The 27,236-nt window shown below is 38.7% G+C and overlaps 2 protein-coding genes across 2 annotated transcripts in view; one reads left to right on the forward strand and one right to left on the reverse strand.

The window, feature by feature from the left end:
• Positions 1-970: 970 nt before the first annotated feature.
• Positions 971-25,626, reverse strand: LOC121429383. Its single transcript, XM_041626356.1, has 17 exons — positions 25,537-25,626; positions 20,299-20,476; positions 18,842-18,922; positions 17,686-17,948; positions 16,886-17,323; positions 14,474-15,283; positions 13,500-13,593; positions 12,440-12,627; positions 8,596-9,327; positions 8,217-8,258; positions 7,833-7,967; positions 6,794-6,922; positions 5,894-6,123; positions 5,350-5,466; positions 3,332-3,480; positions 2,141-2,284; positions 971-1,489 (listed from the first exon to the last, which is right to left on the reverse strand). Exons 1-17 carry the CDS (start codon positions 25,546-25,548, stop codon positions 1,134-1,136), a joined length of 4,098 nt encoding a protein of 1,365 aa, XP_041482290.1. The 5' UTR covers positions 25,549-25,626; the 3' UTR covers positions 971-1,133.
• A 145-nt stretch (positions 25,627-25,771) lies between these two features.
• The window catches only part of LOC121429384 (importin-5-like), a 38,920-nt gene continuing 37,455 nt past the window's right edge, over positions 25,772-27,236 (forward strand). Inside the window, exon 1 of the mRNA XM_041626358.1 lies at positions 25,772-25,894. Within this exon, the coding sequence (XP_041482292.1) occupies positions 25,814-25,894 (81 nt within the window). The 5' untranslated portion in view covers positions 25,772-25,813. The remainder of the gene's footprint in view (positions 25,895-27,236) is intronic.

The raw sequence follows: 27,236 nt of genomic DNA on the forward strand, positions 1-27,236 counted from the left end.
GGTGATTGCCCATTTACATGTGTTATTTTCTGATTCATTATATGAAAAAAGAAGTGTAGATAAATATGCTACGAAACATACACTAGACAAGATGCAGTAAAGAATCTTTGCCCTCACAAGATGTTGGCTTTAAAGATTCAAAACGATCATAAACTACCTTTCTTAGAAACTTGCATCTCATTTTGGGTTTGTTCAATAATGTCTTAACTAAAGATTGTCAAAAAACTCAACTGGAATAGCACAAAATCCTTTCTTAAAGCCTGGCTCTCTCCTTTGCGTTTTGGGCTTGCGTTCAGCTGCGGAATGTCTGAACACAGACAAACACAACATGATGCAATGGAAAGAGCTAATATGAGATCAATATGAAGAACGCAAAGGCCTTGTGTTGTAGCTCAGTAGTTTGACATTTTTTCAAACAACCGAACGCAACCAAAATCAATACTCGTGAGTGAAGACGACGAGCGAGGACGAGTTATGAACAACAGCGAGCAGCTTATACAGGTAGCAACTCGGGTTAGTGCATGATTTACCTTGCATCAATTCGCTTTACTGTCTGTAACTTTGTAAGACAGCCGAGTGTAAAGACTCCTGCGGCCCGTTGCATAAAGAGTTGTGTTTGATTGCAAGTGCAAGTCCCAAATACATGCTTTTGATAGTGCCTTCTAGTGAAATAACTAATAAGACGTCTAAACCTTGATCCGGTTTACACTTCTAACAAAACTGTAAATGGAGTCATCTAGGGGGAGTTCCTGATCAGCCGTCTCATTGGTTGCACAGTCTTCTGGGCCCCATCTTACAAAGAGTTGCGATCAATCCAATTAATCTAAAGTATATGGAAATCAATGCATGTCAATATTTCTTCTTCAGGAAATTTACACAATGTCCTTTGCAAACAGAGAAAAGCAAAATGAATTTTCAAGATCATATATCTTGAATGTATGAATATACATCATATCTAAAAACAAACATGTATTTTAGATGATGTTGCTGGCTTTCTCTAGTCGTGGTTGATTTGATCAATCGTAACTCTTCTTAACACAGGATCCCGGTTGACACCCTGGCTTAACCTAACACTGCTATTATAATAACAGGCTCGGTCAAGCAATAAACCAAACAATAAGGGTCAAGAAGTCCTAATCCAGAGTCTCCGGATGCAGGTCATCTTGATAAGTCGCATCAGCCTCCCTCCCCTCTGCTTCACTGCTGCCCCCCTCTTCCACAGTGGACTTGTCCTCCTTGTTCAGCTCCTGGATAAGCTTGTCCAGATCTGTGCCTTCCATGAATGCTTGCTGGTCCTCCTCCATTGGGCTGGGCTCTACCATTCTCGTCTGCGGGGGTGAAAGGGGTGCTGCCGAAGAGGTGGTGGAAGAAGAAGAGGCAGAGGAGGAGCAGACAAGCGGAGGGGGTGTGCAAAGGGCGACGCCTTCTTCTGTCTTTGGACCGGTAGTTGGGGGCGGTAGTGGTGGAAGGGTGAAGTCATGGTAGGATCCTAAGGGGTGAAAAAGAAGTATCATTTGAGCTAGTAATTTGGGGTTCTCTTCCATAAATATTTATAGAATAAAATGTGTTACCGATAACAAATACTATAATTTGAGCAAGTTATTCGGGTGCGATTTGTGGCGGTATCATGATATTAAAACAGGCTATGGATGAATATGTGGATTGCCTTTGACAATCTTGCCTACTTTATGCAATCCAACATAACAGCAGTGCTGACTTTGAAAACATAGAAGATGAAAACAAAAAGTACTTTAACCCTAATGAGATGGGTATGGGGGATTTTTTGTTATAAATCTGTAACATCGAAAAGCTGGCACTGTGTCGTGCGTGACATTTTTTGGAAAAGTCTTGCACATCTTTTGATACCCCGGGTAAGCGGTTCACAAATTATGTAACAATTTTTAAGTACATGTCAGACCCCAAATCAGACTTTGAGTACAAATCAAATGCAAATAGTGTTTTCAGCCAGACAGCCACATAAACGTATCATTTCTACTTTTACTGATTAAACTCAATTAACTCAAGTATTTTATGGTCAGAATAAAGATACTAACAACTTCCATCGAGAAAAAATAACAACAAACAAAGAAATACAGAATAATTCACATACTAAGTCATAGCTTAAACAACAGTTAACTACCTTTTCTTGAGTAGAATAGGATGTAAACACTGGAAGCATCTTGTTCTGAAGGATCTTGCTGTGAAACCGTCTCGTCGTTGCAGTACTGCCACTGGCCTGTCCACGGGTTCTTCACGTAGGCAGTATAATGGCCAGCATTCACACCTATATCAAGCATGGAGTGAAAAGATACAGGGTTATTATATCCTGGTGGGTGTTCCATAAAGCTGTTCGTAAGGTACGAATGACTTTACTCACGCCTGGTGATCCTTTCTTGTGCTATGTGATATCCCTATATAATTGAGTTATGACCTAAGAACATGTTCCAGTTGTGCGTAAAGTCGTTTGTAACTTTACGAACAGCTTTATGAAACACTCACCTGAACATATTACAGAATGAATGTGTGTGAGGGAGTTTTCACAGACATGTATCCATCAGATTATGTCTGGGACCGATCTCTAACACGACCATCTAAAAAAACGTGACCAAGACTCGTACCACAAACCACTGCATCAATTAATACCTTCCCTGGATTAAACCTAAATTACAGGTGCACACCTCAAAACCTAGTTCATCAGCAGCAATAGCCTTTTTTCCAAGGCCTCCCAAGATCTGGGGGGGGGGGGGGTGTTCACAAAGATTGAAGTATGACTTAATTGCACTTAAATGTTGACGCGTACATGATATCCAACGCGCGATCTTATTGATAGATATGTAAGAGTATATGTCCTCATGACACGATCTGACCAATGCGGTCAAGCCTGTCATACTATACGCCTACTCTGTACTAAAGTGCAACTCTAAGTCATACTTAAATCTTTGTGAAACACCCCCCCCTGATGAGTGGGATCTAATGCAGAAAGACTACTCTTGAAGCTGCTAAGTGCCCTTGAGAGTGAGGTGGTCTGTGGAATTTTGCATCTTATTATTCGATACCAATATGGTTAAAGCTGTTGGCTCTATTCACATATAATTTTGCAACATATAATGTTATTGCAGGGGAGAATTCAGAGCAGGAGAGCCCATCATTTTGATTGAGTAAATTGCATTAATTTCCAACAGAAAATTTTAAAAGTTTTGTAAAGAAGGAGAATATTTGTCTATTTTCCCAGCTGAAGTGCACAAGGCTCACCTATACCTATACTAAAAATACAAACAGGGTTTTCTGCGAACATTCTAAAACCTTCTAAGCACTCCACGAGTCTACTCACCTCCAAAATGATTGACAGCACCCTGAAGATCATAGACCAAGTCTTCATGAGAATCTGAGATGCTCATGTATTCACCTACATCCATGTCTTCTACAGGAAAGAGAACCTTGTTGTCCAGCTTGGTGCTCATCGCTTGATGGAAAACAAATCTACAACAGTAAAGAAAAGAAAACGGAGTTGTAAGAATCTGGTGGGACCTTGTAAATACATGCCAGATAGCCAGATGATCAGTGATTCTTTAATAGTTTTTTATCATCAGTTCTTTATTAGCAAAGCTCTGCTTTATTATTAGATCCTTATTAGCTTCAAATAAAATGGTTCTGTTTCATTGTTGTGCACACAAATCTCAGTTATATATGTAAATGAAAGAAAATCCATAATTTACATGAAAAGAAAGAAAATGAAAGAAAATCCCTCATTTACACAAAAAGCAGGAAAGAGTGAATATAGTTTACCTATCTAAATCTTTGTACACTTGAACTCACTCTGCTTTACTTTATATTCACTTCAAATCTAATTAGCATAAATTGCCATTGAATCGAAAACGCAGCCCACTAGCATCACCTATTCATGCCAGCCGAAAAAAGGCTGACATAAATAGATAATAAACAAGGCCAGCATACAGCATAAAGGTTAGCTGGGGGTTATAGTATGTTGTACAGTCTTGTGTTGTGTATGTTAATTGTTATGTTGATGTTGTTACATCATCATGCAGTGACATCATCATCACATGACTAGTCACATGTTCTGTTATATGTGTCACTGTACACTGGCCTTGCTTGCTCACTGCCTCCAGTCTATGAGCAAGCAAGGCCTGTCTTATATACCCAAGCAAATGATAAACAAAGTTTTCAACAGTTGGTAAAGAAACCACCACGTCGTGAATTTTCCCTTCCCAAATTTCATGCATAAACATGATGTTTGACAATAGACTTTGGTGCTATCATCCAATAGGCATAGAGGAGGAAAGAATCTTTTATCATGCAATCATCGATACAAATTAGGTATTCATTACATAAATCTCTCCTCAAGTAGACTTTAATTCATAGACATGAATAATTCATAGAAGTTAATTCAAATGTTCAAATGTTAGCAAGCTACCCTCTGGTTCTTTGAATATGGTTGGCTTTCTTCCATTCATAAGGGTCTACCCGAAGTGCTCAAAGCAAATGCATATTAATGAACATGTGCATCACTTTTAGGAATTTCCTCACAATGGTGTGATACTAAAGCCCCAATGAATTCATGATTGTTGCTAGGTCAGACAATGGCCTGTTCACTAGATAATCTCACATGTCACAAATACCTTCTAGACAAAGAGGAATGCAAGGCAACTGTTGTTACTAGGATTTGAGAAGAATTTATAGATTAGCCATTAGCCTGTTGATCCCAATGTTATGGTTTGTAAAAAAAGAAGTATCATTCTTTAAGCTATGCCACAGGGGCAGTGGGGAGGGGGGGGGGATGACTGTCCCCCCTCCATAGTTCTTCAAGGAGCAAAGACAGGAAACAGAACTTATTGAAAAAAAATAATAAAGGAGGAGGGATGAAAGGTACCAGACAGATATATCCAGCAAGGTCATGTGCATATAACTATGTTTCCCGTTACTTGCTTCCGCATATCAAATCATGTAATCTTACCCCCCCCCCTCAATCATGCCAGCTGACACTTGATTACCCTTATGTCCAGGTTTTTATGAAATAGGTCCATAAGATTTGTAAGTTATGATGACATTTCATAGACTTGGCTTTGGTTTCAATATTTACAATGCAGCTGCTGTTACACGAGACATGAGATGTGATTCATACTGTATTAATTTCTTGATAGGAACAAACCCACCTAGGGTTCTATACGTTTTGATGTAGACAATGAGAGTATCTATACAGTGACAGACTGAAATGGTATTAGCAGGTTGAGGTTTCTTGCATTTAAGGTAGAATGAATATAACCAGATTAAAATAAAGCAGTGATTCATATTGAATTAATTTTTGTGTATGAACGAACCCGTCTACTATACCTTTTGAGGTAGACAATGAGAGTATCTGGAAAGCGACAGACTGAGATGGTCTTATTGGCTGGTTGAGGTTTCTTGCATTCAGAGCAGAACCAAGGATTGTGTTCATCTAACGTCTCACTGTGGATATAAAAAATATACAACTTTCAGGGATTTCCTATTATCTGATTGGTTATCTGGTCACATGATATTCGACAAATTGCATTTTACTGAGAAAAAGCAGAAATTTGGTTGACTTAGGTGAACTTTGACTAAAAAAGAGGCAAATAACACATGATGTGCATAATCAGGTCTAGAAAATTACTTGAATTTGGGTGATAGATATACAGACTCCTCTGTATTTCTCAATACATAAAACAAAATAATCACATTAATGGACCTAGCTAATTCCGAAATATTTATCTACGACAAAATATTGAAAAACTGTTCAATTTTATTCTTAAGTTTCCCTATATCTATCAAAATCTCCTTGATTTAAGGGGTACATGTACCCCTTTAGGAGTTATGAGTTTCCAGATTCATGCCTTGAATTCCAAAAGAAACCCACCTCTCTGTGAATGCCTGGAAGCAATTCCTGAGTGTGATTGGTTCATTGCCCTGGAAGCCTGCCACTGATTGGTCCTCACAAACCCTACTGGTTGATTCCACTATCTCAGAGGGGAGATTATGGTACACTACTGTGAGGTGATCATCAGAGTTGAGTGTAATATCCACCTCCCTCACCAGCTGGCAACCTGAACAATGGAGGTCATAGCTGCATCGACTGCAGCTAAGACCCTGATGGGAGAAAAAAATCAGAAAATTTTGAATTAGACATCAAACCCCACAACAAATTATGTTAGCAGCAAAGAGATGATACCTTCTTCAAGGGGACATAATTGAAATCTAAAAAAAAAAGGTTCTTATCAATCATCACAACTTGAATATAATATAAAATAATGACAACTGCCACAAACCCAAAAGAGCACGCATGGGCATGCAAGTTCTTATACCTTTGAAATATACTGTCTCATGCCAAAATGCCCCAATTATTTGCCAATTACATATATAGATCACTGCTCGTTTGAAAAAAAAACATTGACACTATATATATATTCATTCATTCATTCATATAAACACCAAATTTGCTCTTAGCCAATTAAATGGCAGTATTTCAGTAGTTTTCAACAGAGGAAGATAACCTGTTATTAATAGGCAGCTCTGTGATGCACTAATTTGTTGAAAATGCCGCTATATGAATGCACAAAACTGCTACTCCCGTTTTTGCACTAGGCAAAATACAGCTTTGGAAATAATTATTAGACCAAACTGTATGGGAGTTTTAGTAGTAGGAAAGTGATCTAATAATTATTTCCCAAAATGTATTTTCAATTATCTGTGTGACAAATATTGCAATTTAAGGCAGCCTAGCTAACATTTTCAAGAAACAAAGCTCTTAATAACCCACCTGTGAATCTGAGAGTACAAGGGAGAAGGGGGCATGGATGGGCATCAAACTCTCCACCTGACAAAATAGCTCCTCTCCGCTAACCTCGTTAAGAGAGTACAACACACGAGGGTGTCCTAATAGATCACGCTGCATAGGAGAGATAGGAAAGGAACGGATTTAACGAGGCAACAGTGATAGATTCAAATCATTAGCAAATTGAGATTGATTAAAATCACTATCTCTTATTCACATGTAGATCAAACTCAGTTCGAATTTGAAAGTAACAAAATTAGATGGCCTCCCAGAGAGTGTTGCCCCCAGAGAGAAAGTTATAAGATGCGACAACTTCCTTGATGTTGATAGACTGAGAAGCACAGTTCCTATGGTAACTGTCAGATAAATCCTCCAATAAGTCTTTTCCAGAAACGCTACCCCGGTTTTAAACAAGAGTGTCACTGAGGCAAGAACATAATAAGCCCGCCTGTGACATGGAAAATGGAGTTATTGGTCAAGCAAAAAAAGCGGAAGGTGGCGACTTCACCTTTGACCCTCTGACCTCAAAATCAAAAGAATTGCTGCTATCTATGCTAGTATCACACACACACACCAAATTATAAGCGCCTAGGTTAAGTTAAACTGAAGTTGTCGCATTTACAAGGACCGCAGAAGGGTAAAATGAAAATATGTCACTGTGACCTTGACCTTTTGACCTCAAAATCAATTGGCTTCCCGAGATCCATACTAGTATCATACACACCAAATTATGAGCCTAGAATAAGTTAAACTGAATTTATCGCGTTTACAAGGATTTCAGAAGGGTAAGATGAAAACATATCCGTGTGATCTTGACCTTTGACCTCAAAATCAATAGGCTTCCTGAGAACCACGCTAGTATCATACACATCAAATTTATTGCGTTTACAAGGAAAAGTTAGTGGATGGATGGACACCGAGCATGATACCATAATACGTACTGTCTAGGACGGGCGCATAAAAATGCCTCTGATTATTGCAGGTTTTAACTTTATTTTCAGCACTTAAACTTCAATATACTTACTCTTACTACTCCATCCTCCTCCAAGTCGTTCCTAAAGGTAACCGATAGCAACAGAACCCGCTTCATCAAGTTGGGCACCGATGCCCCTGCCATGGCAACATAGTCAGTAGCTGGGTCAATCTCCTGACGACATACCTAATGGAAAAAAAGGGGCGGGGGAATGCAATAATTCTTTCAACATCACTTCATGCTGGACTTTGGAGCAATAGATGGATTCTTGATTACATGCCACTGCGATTGCCAGATCAGATATATATTGCGCAAATGATAAAAAGAACCTCTGTGACCTTTAGCACTACCCATAGCTACTCAGTTAAATCACAGCTGTTTCCTTTATACTAAGTTTCAAATTATAAATGAAATTACAAATTGACGGTTACTTACTGGACAATTTACTGTCTGGTCACCATAATGCTTGACAGCTCTCTGGATGGTTAGAAATAAAATAAACAAAATTATGATAAAAACAGACTGTGTCCAGATATTCTGCATTGAGTAACTTTGACTAACAGAGTTGTGTGTAATTATTATGTATCTTTCATCATCACTGTCATCTTCAACACCGCAACCATAACCATCACAAACATCATCATAACAATCATCATCATGATCATCATCATCCTACATCATGATCATCATCATCATCATCGTCATCATCATCGTCAAATGCAACACAAATACAACCACCATTACTACTTCTTTCAGAAGAGTATAAGCATAATTATAATTTCTCTACTGAATGAGATGGAATTCAAATTCTTACTTCCATACAGATTGCACAAAGAACCCCACCACAGGGCTGATGGGTCAACAACTGGTGTGGGGGCAGTTCCTCCAAGCATATTGCACACGATTTCCACGAAGCGATAACCGCCGACGTTGGACTGTTCGCCGGAGCAATGTCTTCCGGTTGCTTGGAGACCCAGGGTGTCGAATCGGCTTGGCTGTCCGCCCAGAGCTCGACGCCGCTCGATGAGCCGTGCACAGCCTGTAGGCTTGACGATCTCTCAAGAGTTTCTGTACTGTCCGCTAGCGTTCCTTCAAACGAGGTAGCGCCGTCACAGTTTGTGCTATCAGTTGGGTCAAAATATCGAATATTGGTGAAGACATCACCATGATGGGACATGGTGTTGGACGGGAACCCGCTATCTAACCCAGACGTGGAGGTAATATCAGGCGGCTGCACCATACCAATACCACTGAGTTCATCCGCAGTAGACGTGGTGACCTCGATATCCCACGAGCTTGTGACGGGCTGGTAGCTAGGGGGCGTGGCGTCGCCCATGTGCGTGATGACGTCGTCACTCTGCGAACTCATGTTGCTGTGTTCGTTCATGTAAAACATAAAGTTTGATTGCTTTTGCTCGGTCTCTGAGGCATCGCCCTGCTCTGGACAAAGGCTGCTGTAAAGCCGTTCCCTGGCGTTGCTACTGACTTCAAAGGCATAAAGCAATCGGTAGCAGTCGTTGACGTAGCGTAGTTGGATGCCATCCTCCTTTATAATACAAGAAAGGGATTTAAACAGACATTGAAGCACAAGGAATCTATACCTTCACAATTTTTTATAAAAATAAAGAAACTGCAAGACAGAAAATGATGAAATCTTGGAAGAGGGGGCATAGCAAAATGGTAATGACTTTATTTATTTTATCAGTTTGGCATACACTTACATGTAATGTTGCAAACTTGATATTATAAGTTGTGTATGACATGAAATAAAAAAGTCATTAAGTGACACAAAAAAAATGTTGAGAGGGACATTATGGCCTCCCATGGACTATTAGGATTAATATACCAAGAAGTGTAGTTCTTGTTAAAGAGATCATCAAGATACCTATTACCAAGTGCCATGCAGGAAATGCTTCTACAACTAAATTCTACAAGGGAACCACTATCTGCAGTGGCGTACCGTGGGTCACGGCATTGGGGGGGCACCAGCAAAAATTTCGGGTCACTTAGGGAGCTCGCGAAGCGCACTCAGTTGTCAGGTATACTGACCTAATAGAGATATTTTGAGGACATGCAGTGCCATCAAACAAATATGTATCTCATTGATTAAATAATGCGAGCGCGAAGCGCGAGCTGAACATTTTTGATATTGAGGGCTAAAAATTGACATTATAAGCAAATTATTTTGTAATCATGATACTTAACTGTCTCGTTAAACAAACAATGCGAGCGCGAAGCGCGAGCTAAAATTTTTGTATATACTGACCCTAAACAAGGAAATTTTAAGGATTATATTTTAGAATCCATTAAGAGTATAAATATCTCACAATAGTCATCTAATGCTAGTGCCATCCTTTGCTGAATTTGTTAGAATTACAACTAAACACAGTCATGAAGCACCTTTTGTAGTCATGTAATCATGATTATCATACGTATCTTACTAATCAAATACTGCAAGCGCAAAAGCGCGAGCTGAACATTAAGGAAATATAGACCTGAAGAGGGGCATTCTAAGGGTTGTTTGTAGGAATTCTCTAAGACCCTACGTATTTGACTAACCAAATGATGCGAGCGCGAAGCGCGAGCTGAAATTTTTGTATATATTGACCCCAAAACATGGATATTTTAAGGACTATAGTTACGAATCCATTAAGTCAGAGTATACATATCTCACCATAGTCATCTAATGCGAGTGCCAAGCGCTTGCTGATTTTGTTAGAATTACATCTAAACACATGGAGCACTTTTTGAAGTCATTGTAATCATGATTATCATACGCATCTCACTAATGAAATACTGCGAGCGCGAAGAGCGAGCTGAAAATCTGGGAAATTCAGACATGAAGAGGGGCATTCCAAAGCTTGTTTGTAGGAATTCAATAAGACCCCACGTATTTCACTAACCAAATGATGCGAGCGCGAAGCGCGAGCTAAAATTTTTTGATATTCAGATCAGAAAAATTGACATTTTAAGGACTGATTTTAGGAGTTCATGATGAGCAGAAATCTCACCAATCCACTAATGCGAACGTTAGCACGGACAGGAAATGTTTTATATTCAGACCTTAAAATAGGGCAATAACTTTCAGTAGTCATGAAAAAGAAGAATATATCACTACTTAAAACAATAATAACTCTAATTGCGAGGAAATATATTATTTTGTTGTATATTGATTTGAAAACGGGAGGCTTTAGTACAGCAGTTTTATATGTCTCGTTAAAAAGTCTATGCGAGCACCAGGAACAATGAAGACACAATCAAGCAAATAATGTTTCATAAAGTTGTGAAAAATGCTTCTTATGTTATACAGTGTGTATCAAAAAAAAGTTTACACTTTGAAAAAGCTCTGGAAATTAAAAAATATACAACATGTGGGTAATTTTTCACATGTAATCTTGGGTTTGGGTCTCATCTATCCAATGAAAGTAAAAGTTTTGACAGAATGTTACACTTGAGTGAGCACTGTCCATTTTTGTAAAGCACGCAGAAATCTATTTGCGCAGAAATGCTTGTTTTCACGCTGTGTCCAGGAGAAAGGGTGAAATCAAACTTACCCTGCAAAACATTTCTCACACATTTCCCTTGCACTTTTAGTCAATTGAAATAAAACGGATACGTTCAAACATTTTGTAACAATTTTGCCACCCAAATTGGAATTTCAATACTTAGTAAGCACAACCTTTACCCTTTTTGTGCCAGCTGGATCTGAGGACATAACTGAATCTGAACAAAAATTTATATCAGACATCTCCAGCATTTTTTCACTAAGTTTTTATCATTTAAAGTGGGTTTACATTTCATTTTTCATTTAATACTTGTTTCTCCACACTTTTCCCAAGCTTGACAATGATTAACAAAATGAAAATCAAGCCTGAGCCATTTCATGTAAATCACAGTTCAGTGTAAAGCAAATATCGTCACGATGGCCCTCGGTGTATGGGGGAGTGGGGTGGGGCGCAATGCACTCTTCGAAGTGTTTTGGGCGAGAAAACAAGTTGAAAAGGTAAAAGATATCTTCAAATCAATTTCAATAGCTAAATTCCATGTGTTCTTTCATGATTAAGGTCTATTTTTATTCGCATAACTATTTCAAAGTTCTGCGCAAATCATTTTTCACTAACTTTTCAAAAGTAAGTGGTGCTCACTCAAGCGGAAATATTTTTCGACATTTATATCGTCATTTGCTTAAATGGATCTGTACCAATGTGAAAATGTGGAAAAATCCTCAGGATATTACAAATGTATGATTTTACAGGACTTTTTCTAAGTGTAAACTTTTTTTTGATACGCACTGTATAACATAACACTATGATAAACAACAATTTCTTCTTTCCCCCACTACGTTTCTCTTCCTTTTTCCCTCTTTTTCTCCTTTTCCCCGTTTTTTTTTTTTTTTTTTTGCCCCATGCCCCCCCGTAGTTACGCCACTGACTATCTGGCAATGAACTTTAATGTCTTTAGAGGCACTTGAAGCAGTTGAATGTCCATTTTTTGCAGGGCTGTGTTTTATATCACATCATTTCATGCAAGGTTATGATACTAACATTTCTATAACTACCAATATCGATGTAAGCTATTGCCTAAAGGAATCTTTCCTTAAGTACAAAAAAGAAAACCCATACCCCCCTCCACAAAAAAAAATAAATAATAGAACTTACTAAAAATCTGGAGACATGATGGTCTAGCACTTCTGCTATAATCACATCTCTCTCCTCTTCCTCGCCCCCACCGATGCCTGAGATTATGTGTTTTAAGGCTATCCTGAGCTCCCGTACAGATTCAAAGCGGTTAAGTGTTACAAGGTGACGGGTTGGTAAATGGCCATGGTTTGAGATGATTGTAACAACTGAAAGAAGAAAGGAAAGTTATACTAGCATAACAAACTTACATTGTTATTGTTTACTATAAAAAAAAACCACCCTTACATTTATTATGCAATGTTCATTCCTTTGTTCAACATTCACTAGATTGTATCATTTGTGTATTGGGCCTTTCTACGGAAATGGTATTGACACTGAGTCGCCAAACATAAATGAAAATCAAACAAATAACATGCACAAATTTTCTTTGCAAATTTCTCAGAAATAGAATTTTTTTCACCAATACCCCAAAATTGCAAAATTTCTGTAGGTCAGGGCACCTCCTTCCTGTACCCACTCATCAATTTTCCCCCTCTATGTTTTATGCTGAAATAAATCAGTCAACCTACCAGCAAACCAACAATATTACAAGTCGATCTATCCATCCAAGGGGGTGTTTCACAAGAGTTAAATGTGACTTAAAGTCATGACACGAAAGGCGCAAGCAGTAGCATGCCTCATTTCAGCATGATTTAAGCAACACGGTGAGGCTTTTTATATGATCTTCAAGGTGTGACTCTAAGCCATAACTGATTTTTTTTAAACGTCCCCTGGCATCAATTGAAAAACAAGATTGGAAAGCCGAATGGAAGGAGGAAATTAACGAGGGTAAAAAAGAAAACAGGGAGGTGTTTCACAAAGATTTAAGTATGACTTAGAGTCGCGCTTAAATACCGAGTTGCGTAGGGTATGAAAGGCTTGACCGCATTGGTCAGATCGTGTCATGAGGACGCGCACTACTGCGTACCTATCAATATGATTGGGCGTTGTATTTCAGACACGCGTCGAAATTTAAATTTAAGACTTAAGTCATACTTAAGTCTTTGTGAAACATCCCCCAGGTTTGATGACTACTTACTGAGTTGTTTATCCATGGCACGAGGCAGAGGCACAGACAGGTACATGAAAGGCTCAAACATTATAGAAACATGGCCACATACAGCACACACAACCTGTCCAAGAACAAATTGTGTCATGAAGAGTGACAATGCATGTTTAAAAGTTAGTGTCATCAATTATAGGGAATAAAAACAAGATTCAAGTCAAACTCAAGCAGTTGCCAGAAATGATATCACAAAAAAGTCTTTAAAATGAAAATTGTATTATTGTGAATTCAGATCTAGTAAAATTACTTTTAAAAAACTAGAAGAAATAATTAAATCTACGCCGACATGTCAGCACACTGTAGATTGTCAACACAGATGTGAACATGTGTCGTCTTGTCACACAGCAAAATATGCCACGCTTTTTTGGCTAATTTCTGAGCAATTACGCAGTTTTTACCAGAATCGTTTGGCATATCAATTAAATTTATATCTATACATACAGTACAAATACTTACATGAAGGTACCTATTTAATTGGATTCTGTTCTAACTTCCTTTGAGAATGTTCACACAGCTGAAATTTAGGTTAATATGCCTCTATTCCTTCATCAGATCTAAAATCTACATCTTTTTTAAATTTTCTTAATATGATTACAGAACACTCTAACTCTTTATATCTTATGATATGAAATAGATAAAAAAGGGTAGGAAATAATTTTTATTTTAGGGGCTACTGCTTTCATTTCATGGGCTACTTTTTTGCATTAAGAGCAATAATGCTGTTAAAGCAAATGTAATTATTCTGCCTTATTTCATGAAAAAATATTATTTAAATATTCTTGAATATTGTTTGCCACAGGTCTTGGCACAGCTTTCAAAATATCAGGGGTGGGTTGAGCGGTCATGAGGGCAAATTGTCCCAAATGAAAACCATGTGTTTCCTGTGTTGGATAAGAATGAATATGATATGATGCTATTTTGAGCAAAACTTTAAAGTGTAGACTTACAGTGCTTTTAAACTGTCCCTGGAATGTATCAATGACGACGGACTGGTTCCTACGTAGATGCATGTCCCATTCCATCTCCCCTTCTCTCTCCTTCATCATCATCCCCTTCTCAGCCGTCATGGTCGACGACGACGACGATGAATCAACCTTCATCTTCTCTCCAAGTTCTTCCTGTGCTTTACATATCGCGGCAAAATACTGCTGATTGTTCGGCAGGAAGCTCCGCCCCAACTTGGTGTCAATGCCCCCCTTGTCCAGAAGATCTGCGCAAGGGCTCCCAAGTTGCTTCTCATTATCAAATTGCTTTGAGCTGCACGTCGTGGGCTCTGCACTGTTATCCTCAAACTTGCTGCAGAGAATCTGACCCTTGAGGCCGGTGGTACTGTCCGCTGGGCCTTCCAGCTCAGCCAGTTTATTTGTCATCTTCTCTGTGAAGATGTTCACTGATTTGGCATCATCCATCGACGTCACGTAATCATGAAACTTCATCGGTGACGACAAGCCATTCGTTTCCTTATAAATCTTGGCTATACTTTCCGAGTTGAGGTCCATCTTCATCCTTTTAATCGGATCTGGCTCTTCTTGGTTTGTCCTTTGGTCCTCCCCACTGGATTTTTCCTGATTGTTGGTCCCAGTCCTTAAATAAGCTTTGTTCTTTTTGGCGGCTAGAGCGTTAGATTTCTTGGGCTTGCCGATAGACCTGTTGCTGGCATCGGGAATGGGATCCATTGGGTTGCGAATGGAAGACAGTATTGGGGACTTGTCCTTCTTTGGAAACTTGGCGCTGCTTTCAGAGACTGAAGGAGATATCTAGATATAGTAAACAGATGATTAAATGAATGTATTTTGAACATTCTTTGAAATTCATATCATTTCATAGGCCTATGAACTTTGTTCTTTGGATGAAAGTATTTTTAAAACAGAAAATGGCATTTTAAGGCAAAAAACACAACAAGTGGAATGCCTCTGGCCGTCTCACCTGCATCACGCAGTTCAATATAGCAGCAGTGCTGACTTTGAATACTACTCTAACTCGCACAAGATGTTCAGTGATACATGGTTACTCTTATGTCCACTTTTTATGAACTAGACCAACAAACTTACAGAGATATGATGGTTATTTAACAAAAAACCCCAACATTGCCAAAGTTCATTGACCTTACATGACCTTTGACCTTGATCATGTGACCTGAAACTCGAACAGGATGTTCAGTGATACTTGATTACTCTTATGTACAAATTTCATGAATCAGATCCATAAACTTTCAAAGTTATGATGGTAATTCAACAGATACACCCAATTTGGCCAAAGTTCATTGACCTTTGACCTTGGTCATGTGACCTGAAATGCGCACAGGATGTTCAGTGATACTTGATTACTCTAATGTCCAAGTTAATGAACTAGACCAATAAACTTTCAAAGTTATGATGGTAATTCAACAGATACACCCAATTCGGCCAAAGTTCATTGACCTTTGACCTTGGTCATGTGACCTGAAATGCGCACAGGATGTTCAGTGATACTTGATTACTCTAATGTCCAAGTTAATGAACTAGACCAATAAACTTTCAAAGTTATGATGGTAATTCAACAGATACTCCGATTCGGCCAAAGTTCATTGACCCTAATCATGAGACCTGAAACTTGCACAAAATTTTCAGTGATGCTTGATTACTATTATGTCCAAGTTTCATGAATCAGATCCATAAACTTTTAAAGTTATGATGGGAATTCAACAGATATCCCCAATTCGGCCAAAGTTCATTGACCCTAAATGACCTTTGACCTTGGTCATGTGATGTGAAACTCATGCAGGATGTTCAGTGATACTTGATTAACCTTATGTCCAAGTTTCATGAACTAGGTCCATATATTTTCTAAGTTATGATGACATTTCAAAAACTTAACCTCAGGTTAAGATTTCGATGTTGATTCCTCCAACATGGTCTAAGTTCATTGACCCTAAATGACCTTTGACCTTGGTCATGTGACATGAAACTCTAATAGGATGTTCAGTAATACTTGATTAACCTTATGGCCAAGTTTCATTAACTAGGTCCATATACTTTCTAAGTTATGACGTCATTTCAAAAACTTAACCTCAGGTTAAGATTTGATGTTGACGCCGCCGTCGCCGTCGGAAAAGCGGGGCCTATAGTCTCACTTTGCTTCGCAGGTGAGACAAAAATACCTAAATAAACCCATTATTTCCTTTAAAAAAAAAACATTACAATGCCTCATTGGAAAAGTCGTGCTAAGGCCAAGGTAAAAATACTGCTGGCCCTTGAAAACTTTTGTAAAATACTATATCATAGCTTCATCATTATCAAAGAAATCCCTGACACAATTACAATTTTTGTGTCCTTATCACCAAACTCATAAAACAACATTCCCCTTCACAGGTGTCTCACCTCTTCTCCTTGTAACATATTTGTGTTGAGAGTCTTCACATCTTTCATGTAGAACTCTGCAATACTGGGAAGCTTGGTCGCAGTAGCTCCTTCCTCCCCATCCTCCGACTCCATCTCTTCTCCTTCCTCCACCTTCCTCATCCCATTCTTACTCTCGCCGACCCTCTGAGGGCTCCCTCCATCTTCCTCTTCGCTCTCCTCCATCTTGTTCCGTCGGTTGTTCTGACTGGTCGACGACGTCTCTTCCTTCCCCGAGTCGATGTCGAGGGCCTCTAGCTCGCTGAGCTTGGAGGTGGATGCTTCGGAAGCGTAGTGCGAGTCGCTGGACTCCTCAGAGAAGTCGGTGGCTGGAGACTGGCTCTTGGCTGGACGGTTGGCCTGGTTGAGCTCCTCGTGCAGTGTGTCTAGGAGTAGGGCAAGGAACTCCTGGCCATCATGCTGTAGAGGAAGAAGGAAGCATTTAATTTTATACTCTCTCATTGGAACATAAAATTTTGGATCTAGGAATGTCTTGCATAAAGTTACTATTACAACTTACACAATATAACATTCAACCTATTTGCTTTCACCTTTTCCATAAATTTTCTTTCCATCTAATGCTCAACACACATATAAAACCTCCGCACTATGGGGCCACTTTGCGATTACAGCATATTACAGAACAATTAATAATTTGAAGCCTCATTTGATCATCTTTTATTTCTCACATTGGCAGTGTTCATATTTTTCATTCACTCCACCCTCAGTTTTTTCCTGGCAAAATTTGTGTTTTTCATTTTACTTAATTATATTTTATTCACCTGTCTGAAGTCTTTGAACTGTGGATGGATGAATCCCATGGTGTCCTTGAAGGAGCTGGGATGGAGCACGCTGTATTCTCCGGCCCAGGTCTTCTGCAGGAGCTCGGTGAAGTGGCTGGCCATGCCCTCCTCAGGGAGCCCCTCGTGGTCCAGGAGGTAGATGGAGAGACGGGGGTGGTGCAGGAGGCACTGGAGACCGGAGTTCATGAAGCAGGTGTTGCCCATGTTCCGTAGGCCGCAGACACCCCGCACCGCGTTGGAATCTGGTTGGTGGTGTAAGACAAAAGGTCAGAATTCATGTAGATTTTATGCAGTAGTAACACTTTTTAAAATCCTTTAAAAAAAAAATTAAATCTGACATTTTTAAGAACAGATTCATCGTGGCCGGCAGCCACAGTGCAGCGCCAGATCGACGTAGTTCTACCACTTGAATTAATGAATGCATAACAGGGTAGCAGCAACTCCCATTTTTTACATCGTTTGGTCTGATGCGGCCGGGGTTTGAACTCCCGACCTATGGTTGTGAGACGGACACTCTGCCAACTGAGCCAACACGCTGTTTAATGCAACACAATTACTGTGAAACGGTCTAATCAAGCAGGTATTGCCCATGTTCCGCAGGTTGCACACCCATGAACCCACATAGCGTTGAAATCTGATCGGTGATGAAAGAGATAAAGACCTCAATACAGTGAAGCGGTTTTGAATTCATGGTTGAAAATCATGTAATGAATTAATACTAGAAGGTCACGACAGGTAGATGGCTCTATCTATCACACCTCTGTGCATGATAATACTTCTCAGGAAGTGGAGAGACAGCATACATGATGTCTGGGAAAGCAAGAATTTGATGACAAGGGGAAAAACATGTATTTCTAAATACGCATATTTGTAAAAAGAAATTGCAGGAGTCGCAAAACATTTGCTTCCAGCGACAATTGCTCCAAACTTTTTCTCATTTAAGATATAGGGTTTTATATTAGCTTTAGGATTTAGGTTTAGGATAGGGTATAGTGTTAAACCCAAGGTTGAAGTTGGTCATTCGATTAGTGTGTGGAATTTACAGCAGAGCAAATGTCATGGAACCATAAAATGAAACTGCAGGGGCATATCCCCCTCCACCCCCCCGAATCCTTTTTTAAATGTCTTCACTCACCTTTTGTGTCCGATCCTTGTGAGGCGACTGCTTCTCCATCATTAGCCATGAAAGAATTTGGCAATGAGCTAGAAGCCTGAACTGCATTTTCAAGAGAAAAAAGAAAGGATATTACACAACATTAAATTTTTTGCACATAGTTACATGATAAAAAAAATGAAGGATGAAAACTAATCATAATAAACATGCCCTTTTTTATTTAGGCACATTCTTAATTAAAAAAAAAAACACGAAAAAAGAGGATTTCATTTTTTGCAGCTGCTATCAGACAAATTTTGAGCAACAAAGGTACCTCTGTGATGATTAATGCAAGCTCTCTTCTTATTAATTCAACCTTAAAGAAAAAAATTATAGCTTTGCCTTTGGTTACAGTCTGTATGCTTAACTTTAGAAATAAAATATTTAATTTTACTAAATTGACATTAAAGGACAAGTCCACCCCAACAAAAACTTGATTTGAATAAAAAGAGAAAAATTTAACAAGCAGAACACTGAAAATTTCATCAAAATCGGATGTACAATTAGAAAGTTATGGCATTTTAAAGTTTCACTTATTTTCAGCAAAATAGTTATATGAACGAGCCAGTTACATCCAAATGAGAGAGTTGATGACATCACTCACTATTTCTTTTGTATTTTATTATATGAAATATTGTTATTTTCTTGTCATTGTCATGTGAAATGAAGTTTCATTCCTCCCTGAACACGTGGAATCCCATTATTTTAACATTTTGTGCTTCAGGCAAGGAGGTCCTAATCGTCAAATTCGTAAAAATTGAAATATTGTATAATTCAAACAAAAAAAACAAAAGAAATAGTGAGTGACGTCATTGACTCTCTCATTTGGATGTAACTGGCTCGTTCATATAACTATTTTGTTGAAAATAAGCGAAACTTTGAAATGTCATAACTTTCTTATTTTACATCCGATTTTGATGAAATTTTCAGCATTGTGCTTGTCTGATTTTTCTCTATTGATTCAAATCAACATTTTTCTGGGGTGGACTTGACCTTTAAGAAAGCTGCTCGCATATGACGTCACAAATCAAATAATTAAAATTCTAATGACTTTTATATCTTTTGATGGATTTTTCTCAGACCTTTCTCAATATTCTCAATTATTTTTTCTGCTACTTTTTGTTTTTTTGTCAGGGTGAACTATCCATTCAAGCGAAACTTAAAAATGTCATATCTTTCCTATTTACATCTGAATTTTATGAAATTTTCAGTGTTATGCTTGTTGCATTTTTCTCTTTACATTCAAATTATTCTCTTGCCCTGTAAGAAATAAATCACTGATAGTTATTGGCACCAAGAAACACATTATTGATATCAAGATATATGATTAAATGTTAAATCTATCGTCATACGCTGGTTAAAATGCTTAGGTGTGACAGCCCCATAAGGATTATAACTAAGGAATATTAAAACCAAGATGGTTGCCTGCATCCACTTACAATCATCCATGCTGTGGCCTGCATCCATTCCCGGTGGGAGGAACGGACCATATAGCTGGGGCGGGGTGTAGGGTACAAGCTCCATGTTGGACGGGGTGGGGTAATCATCGTGGGCGATGTCCTCACTCCAGCCCCCTAGCTCTGACTGGCTCAGTGTGGTGGTAGTGCACATGTCAACCTGAAGGGACGAAATTGAGGAGCAATCATTTATTATCATCATTATTTCATTTGGCATTCAGAACAAAATAAAATAAACAATTACTGGTACAGCAATATGCATTACATGAATAGAGTAGACAGGGGTGTGAGTAATCACAAGTAAAATGAGCTGAAAGAAAAAGCTGAAATTCAACCCAAAACCACAACCATCCCCATCCAAACCATCCCACAAACACCACCTCCACACCACAACCTCCATCACCACCCCACCCTCACATCACAACCATAACCCCACTAATCAATAATCATTTGAAAACCACAACGTTTTTGTGATCTTAGAACTTCTTTCTCTTCTCCTGTGGTCATGAGTTTTGATTGTATCATTTGTCCTTGAAGTTAAAAAGGGTAAAATATATGATTAGGGAAGTTTGCAAAAGTATCCTTACAATCTTGGAAATAGGGAAAGTTCAAAGTAGATCTAGATCTTCCACTTAGTATTTTGTCTTTACTTTTGACGTAAAATGGGGGGGGGGGTAGAACATGTCCTTGAAATTAGGATTATTTTGTTACAGAACAGGTGCATTATTAGTTTTTCTAGCACATTGCATTGTGATGAATATGTGTTTTTTTCTCATTCAAAGTCAAATTCACAATAATACCGGTGTATGTTTTTAGATTTTCTGTGTATGTATACGAGTCAAAAGAGCGATCATAAGCAAATTGTAAATGAGCAAAAAATGACAAGACGATTTTCAATGTCATGACATGCATGGGACTGCATGAATAACAACGTTCGTCACATCATTCCCATCAATATCATCGCATCAATCATTGTCTTCAAAATGCTTGTGTATGTTTGACAACTTCCGTTTGACACGGCAACAAACAGTAGAGGCGCAAGGCCAATATGGGAGACTCTCTCCAATAAGAGCCAATCTCCCATATGGGAGACTTGCTTTGCAAAAGAACTAAGGAAACCAAAAAAAAGTATGATTTTTTTCCACCCAAAATTTTCTCCCACTAGGTGGTTTCAGACCGCCTCGAAGTTCGCCAGTTCCAGGTATTCTCTGATCGGGAAATTTACCCCGATCAGAAAATACCAGGTATTTTGGTAATGTGAAAGCAAACTACGCGTAATCTCCCCGAAAGAAAATACCCGCTAAATAGTAGGTACTTGGCGAAATTACGAGAACTTTCGTGGGGATTTTTCCAAGGTCGCAGGTATTTTGGCGATGTGAAAGCAAATTACGGGAACTTTTATCCCAGCGTGTCGTTGGGCGCGGCGGCGTGGGTGGCTGCTGGGCTAGAGATTTTGAATCTCCCGCCTTGCCTGCTTATCAGACCACACTGCGCATGCTCGTAACTTCGGGAACTTATCCCGAAGGATATGTTTCGGGGCGGTGTGAATGCAGGAATAATTAACGGGTATTTTTTAGCCTTAAAAAGTTCTCGTAATTTAACGGGGATTCTTGTGATCGAGGCGGTTTGAAACCGCCTATTGAGGTCAGAAGCCCATTTGTTTTGTGTGTGGATAACAACAAAAATCCTTATATAAACAATAGTGGACTGTGAAAAGAGGGAATTTTTCATGAGGAACCTGCTTATCATATTTCTATTTGCTGCCAAGGTAATCTTTTTTGCAGCAAATGTAAAGAAAATTGGTCTCCCAAACTGGAGACCATCTCTGAAACTGGATACCCAAATTCTTTATAAGTTTCTGATATTGGATAATCATGGGAGACAGTCTCCCATATTCAGGGCTCGACACTAGCGGCGGTCCGACGGTCCCAGACCGGTAAAAATCGCTGTCGGGCCAGTAGATTTTCAGAAATAGGAAGATTTACTGGTCCGACATGACCAGTAAAAAATATCATTGTCGGGCCAGTAATTTTCCCAAAAATAGCAAGATTTAAGGGTCCGACATGACCAGTAATAAAAACCATTGTTGGGAGATCTTTTCCAGTCAAATTCACTGCAAACCATTTCTCCCCGATAAATTCTGTCATTCACACACAGAATACACACAGAATGAATCGCACGTCTTACTAGAGTAGATACAGTGTACATATAGCCAGCCACGCAACCCACATGGTAAATTCTCTACTGGCTGCGCGAACGAAGCTTGGCTAAACTCTGGCAGAAATCTCTCACAGAACTGTCAAAATTAATGGTTCATACTCATGAAAGGCTCTCATAATGTCCATATTTCCTAAAAACTGGAGTAACTCTGTCATTTGCAAGCAGTAAAAGGAGAGATTTTCACTTCTGTTTGGTTCAAACAGATCGGGATTCGGGTGAGATCGTCTGAATACATATTAGCCCCACATATGCATTTATGTGTGTGTTGATACACTTGGTTTCTGACTTTCTTTCGGAGCTATTTTAATTGAGCCAAAAAGAAACATATTATTTATGATGATAGTTTTAGCTTTCTTCCTCTGTTTTCTTCCTATCTTTCTTTCCTTCTTTCTTTTCAATCTTTCTTTGTTTCTTCCCTCTCTTCTTTCATTTTTTTTGTTACTGTCTTTCTTTTTTATTTTCCCTTTTTTTCTTTCTTTCATTCTTTCTATCCTTAAAAAAATATTTTTCTCTATATCTTTTTTCTCTCTCTTTCTTTGTTTCTTTTTTGATATTTTTTTCTTTAATTCTTGAGTCCATCCATCCTATATTCATCTCTTCTTCCTTTCTTTCTCTCCTTCTTTTTACCCTTTTCTTTCCTTCATTCTTTATTACTGTCTTTGTTTCTTCCTTCCATCCATCATTTACCCTTTTTTTTAATTCTTCCTTCTTTCAGCCCTCTCTTTCCTTCATTCCTTCCTTCTGTCTTGTTCTTTCCTTTTTTCCATTTGTTGAATCCATCCTTTCTTGTTTTTTGACCACTTACTTCCTTTCCTGTATTCTTTCATTCCTTCCTTTCTTTGTATTTTTTTTCTTCCTTTCATCTATTCTTTTACCTTGTCTTTTTTTATATTGCTTGCTTCTTTCCTTCCTTTCTTTCCTATCATTTTACCTTTCCTTTATTTCTTATTTCCTTTCTTCCTTCTTTCAATCCTTTCTTCCTCTCTTTCTTTCTCTTGCCCTTCTTTCCATCTCTCCTTTTACCTTCTTTTTTATTGCTTATTCTTTCTTTCCTTTACTACTTTCTGGATGTGTTCTTTCTGTATTGCTTGCTTCATTTCTTTCCTTCATTTTCTTTTTTTCTGTTCTTTCTCTTATTTTTGTTCCTTTTTTATTCCTTCGTATTTCTTTCCTTCATTAGTTCTTTCTTTTTTCCCCTTCCTTCACATCTATCCTTTCTTTACATTTTCTTCCTTTCTTTTATTCTTTTCCTTCCTTCCTTTCTTTTATTCTTCCTTCCTTTCCATCTTCGTTTCTGTCTTGCTTTCTCTTTGTCCTTCATTCCTTCATTTTATGGGGGGGGGGGGTAACGAAAGGCTAGAAAAATAAACTTGCGCCTTTTTCTTTATTTTTGGGGACCAGTAGATTTTAGGCTCGGACCAGTGAAAATTTGAAAAACTGGGTATCTACTGGTCTGACATGAATAGGTTGGACCAGTAGAAAAATTGGGTTAGTGTGGAGCCCTGCCATATTGGTCGTGCACCTCTACTGACAAAAACAGATTTAAATTAAAAATCTAAATAACAATGGGAAATTGGTAGTCTCAACACGGGAAGGTGACTCGGATCATTCACAAGAACTAATTAGACAGTTAAATAGTGTTTTTAATGTGATTAACTTTATTTCAATTTTCATTTAGTGTTTTGATCATTGTTTCATCAACGTGGAAGAATACAGAGAGAGAAATTTTTTTTTTTGTCGTTTGAAAAAGTGTCCAAGTCAGTTGATTGTGTCAGTGGGAAACGTGTGGTGGAAGAAAGTCCCCGTTCAGTGAGAAGCTTGGCGCTAATGCAGTTTCGCACCGGCCGGTTACCAGCATACCTCATCACCAATATTTGTTCCCAAATGTCATGACAAGTCTCTCAGTCACATTTCGATGTCAATATATCCACCACTTTTCAAAATATCGTGATCGGGAATGGCTGTATTTCGGCTTCGATCTCAACGTCGTTGATCGACACGGCGTAGACATCGCTTCGCAGATCGCTTGGATTCACCGTGCACCGTAATGTTGATATGAACTGAAGTTAGCAACCAAATCATGCGAAAATGTGGCGAACAAACTGCCAGCATGCCGCATGCGAATCTATATGTTCGCATGATTTGGTTGCTAACTTCAGTTCATATGAACATTACGGTGCACGGTCATGACGGTACGCGGTGAATCCAAGCGATCCGCGAAGCGATGTCGTTCAACAACGTTGAGATCGAAGACGAAATACAGCCATTCCCGATCACAATATTTTGGAAAGTGGTGGATATATTGACATCAAAATGTGACTGAGAGACTTGTCATGACATTTGGTAACAAGTATTGGTGATTAGGTGTGCTGGTAATCGGCCGGTGCGAAACTGCATTAGCGCCAGAAGCTTCACACCGTTTCGCATCATGAACAATACCGGTAGATTTCTTTTGAAAATCTTCCAATCGTGGTCATGGACGTGGTGGTGGATTCCATTGAAAGATTGCTGATATTTGAGGTGTTTCTCGAGTTTGTCCCCAGTCACTGCCAGTGACTAGTTAGATGACAATAAATAAGGCCTTAGATCAATACAAAAAAAAGTCAGTAGGGCCTAGATCTATTCGATCATCTTCTAACATTAATTCATACATCTCATTCTCACTGCACTCCTCGCCACTGCAGTGCACTGCCAGCCGCGCCACACCACAGGCCCCCCAACCGATCACACATTCACGTTCACACAATAGTCTTGGCAGACTTGGGGAAATTCACACGGTAACCAATTCACACGCACGGGACTTTGGACTTCGTCGATCGCGATCCTCAGTTCGTCACAATAAAAATCAACAAAGATTGAAGACAAAGTACTACTAGAACCAAATATAATAATATACAGGTTTAGAATTGTGACTACATGAATGTTAAAGTCTAGTAAATTTGTCTAGTTTTCAAGGAAAACCTTTGTTTACAAATAAAATATTAGATGTTTCGCACTTACCATTTCCGCCATTATTTGGCCATGAACTATTATCCTCGTTCATGAGTAGTTTAAACATTATAATACTCAACTAACATTTAGGAGTTGAATTGATTTCGAATTTCAGTTAATTAAGCATAAATATCCTCGAAACATATTTGCAGTATTACTAATTTTTCTAATTGTTTTAAAGGCCTTTTTATTTCAGTTTCTTTTATTTCCGGTAGAAAGGGCTAAAGTTCGCGCAGGAAAAAAATCCAAATGCGGGAAATGTGTCATCCATTCATTCTCTGACAGCATGGCGGGGCCAGAAGAACAATTTTCGGCGGTGCTTGCAAATCTTATGTCACCTGATAATGACATAAGATCACATGCTGAGGTGATTAATTTGTAAATTTGTGTGACTTAAGTATTTCTTCTTTTGATTGCTAGTGTTTTATTTAATGTTATTATCCATATTGAAACAAAATAGCACAAAACATTCATGAAGTCAGACAAGACATGTCTCACTCAGTCTCATGACTGAGCTGAGACTGAGACTGAATGAATGAGCCTTGTCATGTTATTAATTTGAATTGCAAATGATTTGATTTGAAAGTGAAGAAGAGATAGGGCCTCGGCCTAGATCTAGATGGTGAACTTTTTTGTGATTGGGAGCAGGAGATTGAGATTTGAGAATTGACATTCAACATGAGCATGAATGATGAGTCATTGCTGAGCTGATGACTGTATGTAGCTGTGTAGGCCTAGACTCTAGTCTAGCCATAAAAAAGCTAGGCCCTAGACCTAGTTACCTTCACTCAAGTGATGATGTTCGTGCAGGCTCCACTCCACAACACTACCGTTACCGTACCGCTACTCTCCGCTCCACCTATCCGAACATCAACACTGTGAACTCATTCGGATACTCGATACTCCGAGTGGAAAAATGCACATTTATTGTAAAAAAAATTTTTTTCAAGGACAACAATAAATTTAAATAAACAGTAGAGGCGCATGGCCAATAAGGAAGTCACTCTTCAATAGAGGAGATAATCTCCCATATCGGAGACTTGCTTTGCAAAGGAACAAAAGAAACGACACCAACAAAAGCGTAATTTTTCCCACCCAAAATTTTGTCTCACTGAGGTCAGAAGCCCATTTGTTTTGTGTATGGACGACAACAAAAATCCTTATCAAAACAAAAGTAGACGGTGAAAAGGGGTAATTTTTCATGAAGAATCTAGCTGCCTATCACATTTTTATTTGCCGCCAAGGTAATCCTTTTGCAGCAAATGTAAACAAAGGAAATTGGTCTCCCAAACTGAAGATTGTCTCTGAAATTGGATAGATCTACCCAAATTATTTACAAAAGTCTTTGATATTGGAGATAATCTCTCTCATGGGAGACAGTCTCCCATATTGGCCGTGCGCCTCTAATTTCTTACTCTTCACCCTTTGTTATGTCACTCCGTGTCCATCCTCCGGTCATCCTCAAAATTGGTGATTTTTGGCCAGTGTCTAATTCCTATTATTCATGGCCGATTTCAAAACATCGCACGCGAGGTTCGCAGCCTCAAACAGCATGAATATTTATATTATATTGGATGGCGCAGAATGGAATACCAGAAATATTCCAAGTTTGGAAAAATATTCCAAGATCAATCGAATATTTTCGAATCTCTTGGAATATTTCTGGTATTACATTCTGAACCATCCAATATAATATATATGTGGTAGAG

Source organism: Lytechinus variegatus, chromosome 16 (assembly GCF_018143015.1).
Source record: "Lytechinus variegatus isolate NC3 chromosome 16, Lvar_3.0, whole genome shotgun sequence".
NCBI lineage: Eukaryota > Metazoa > Echinodermata > Echinoidea > Temnopleuroida > Toxopneustidae > Lytechinus > Lytechinus variegatus.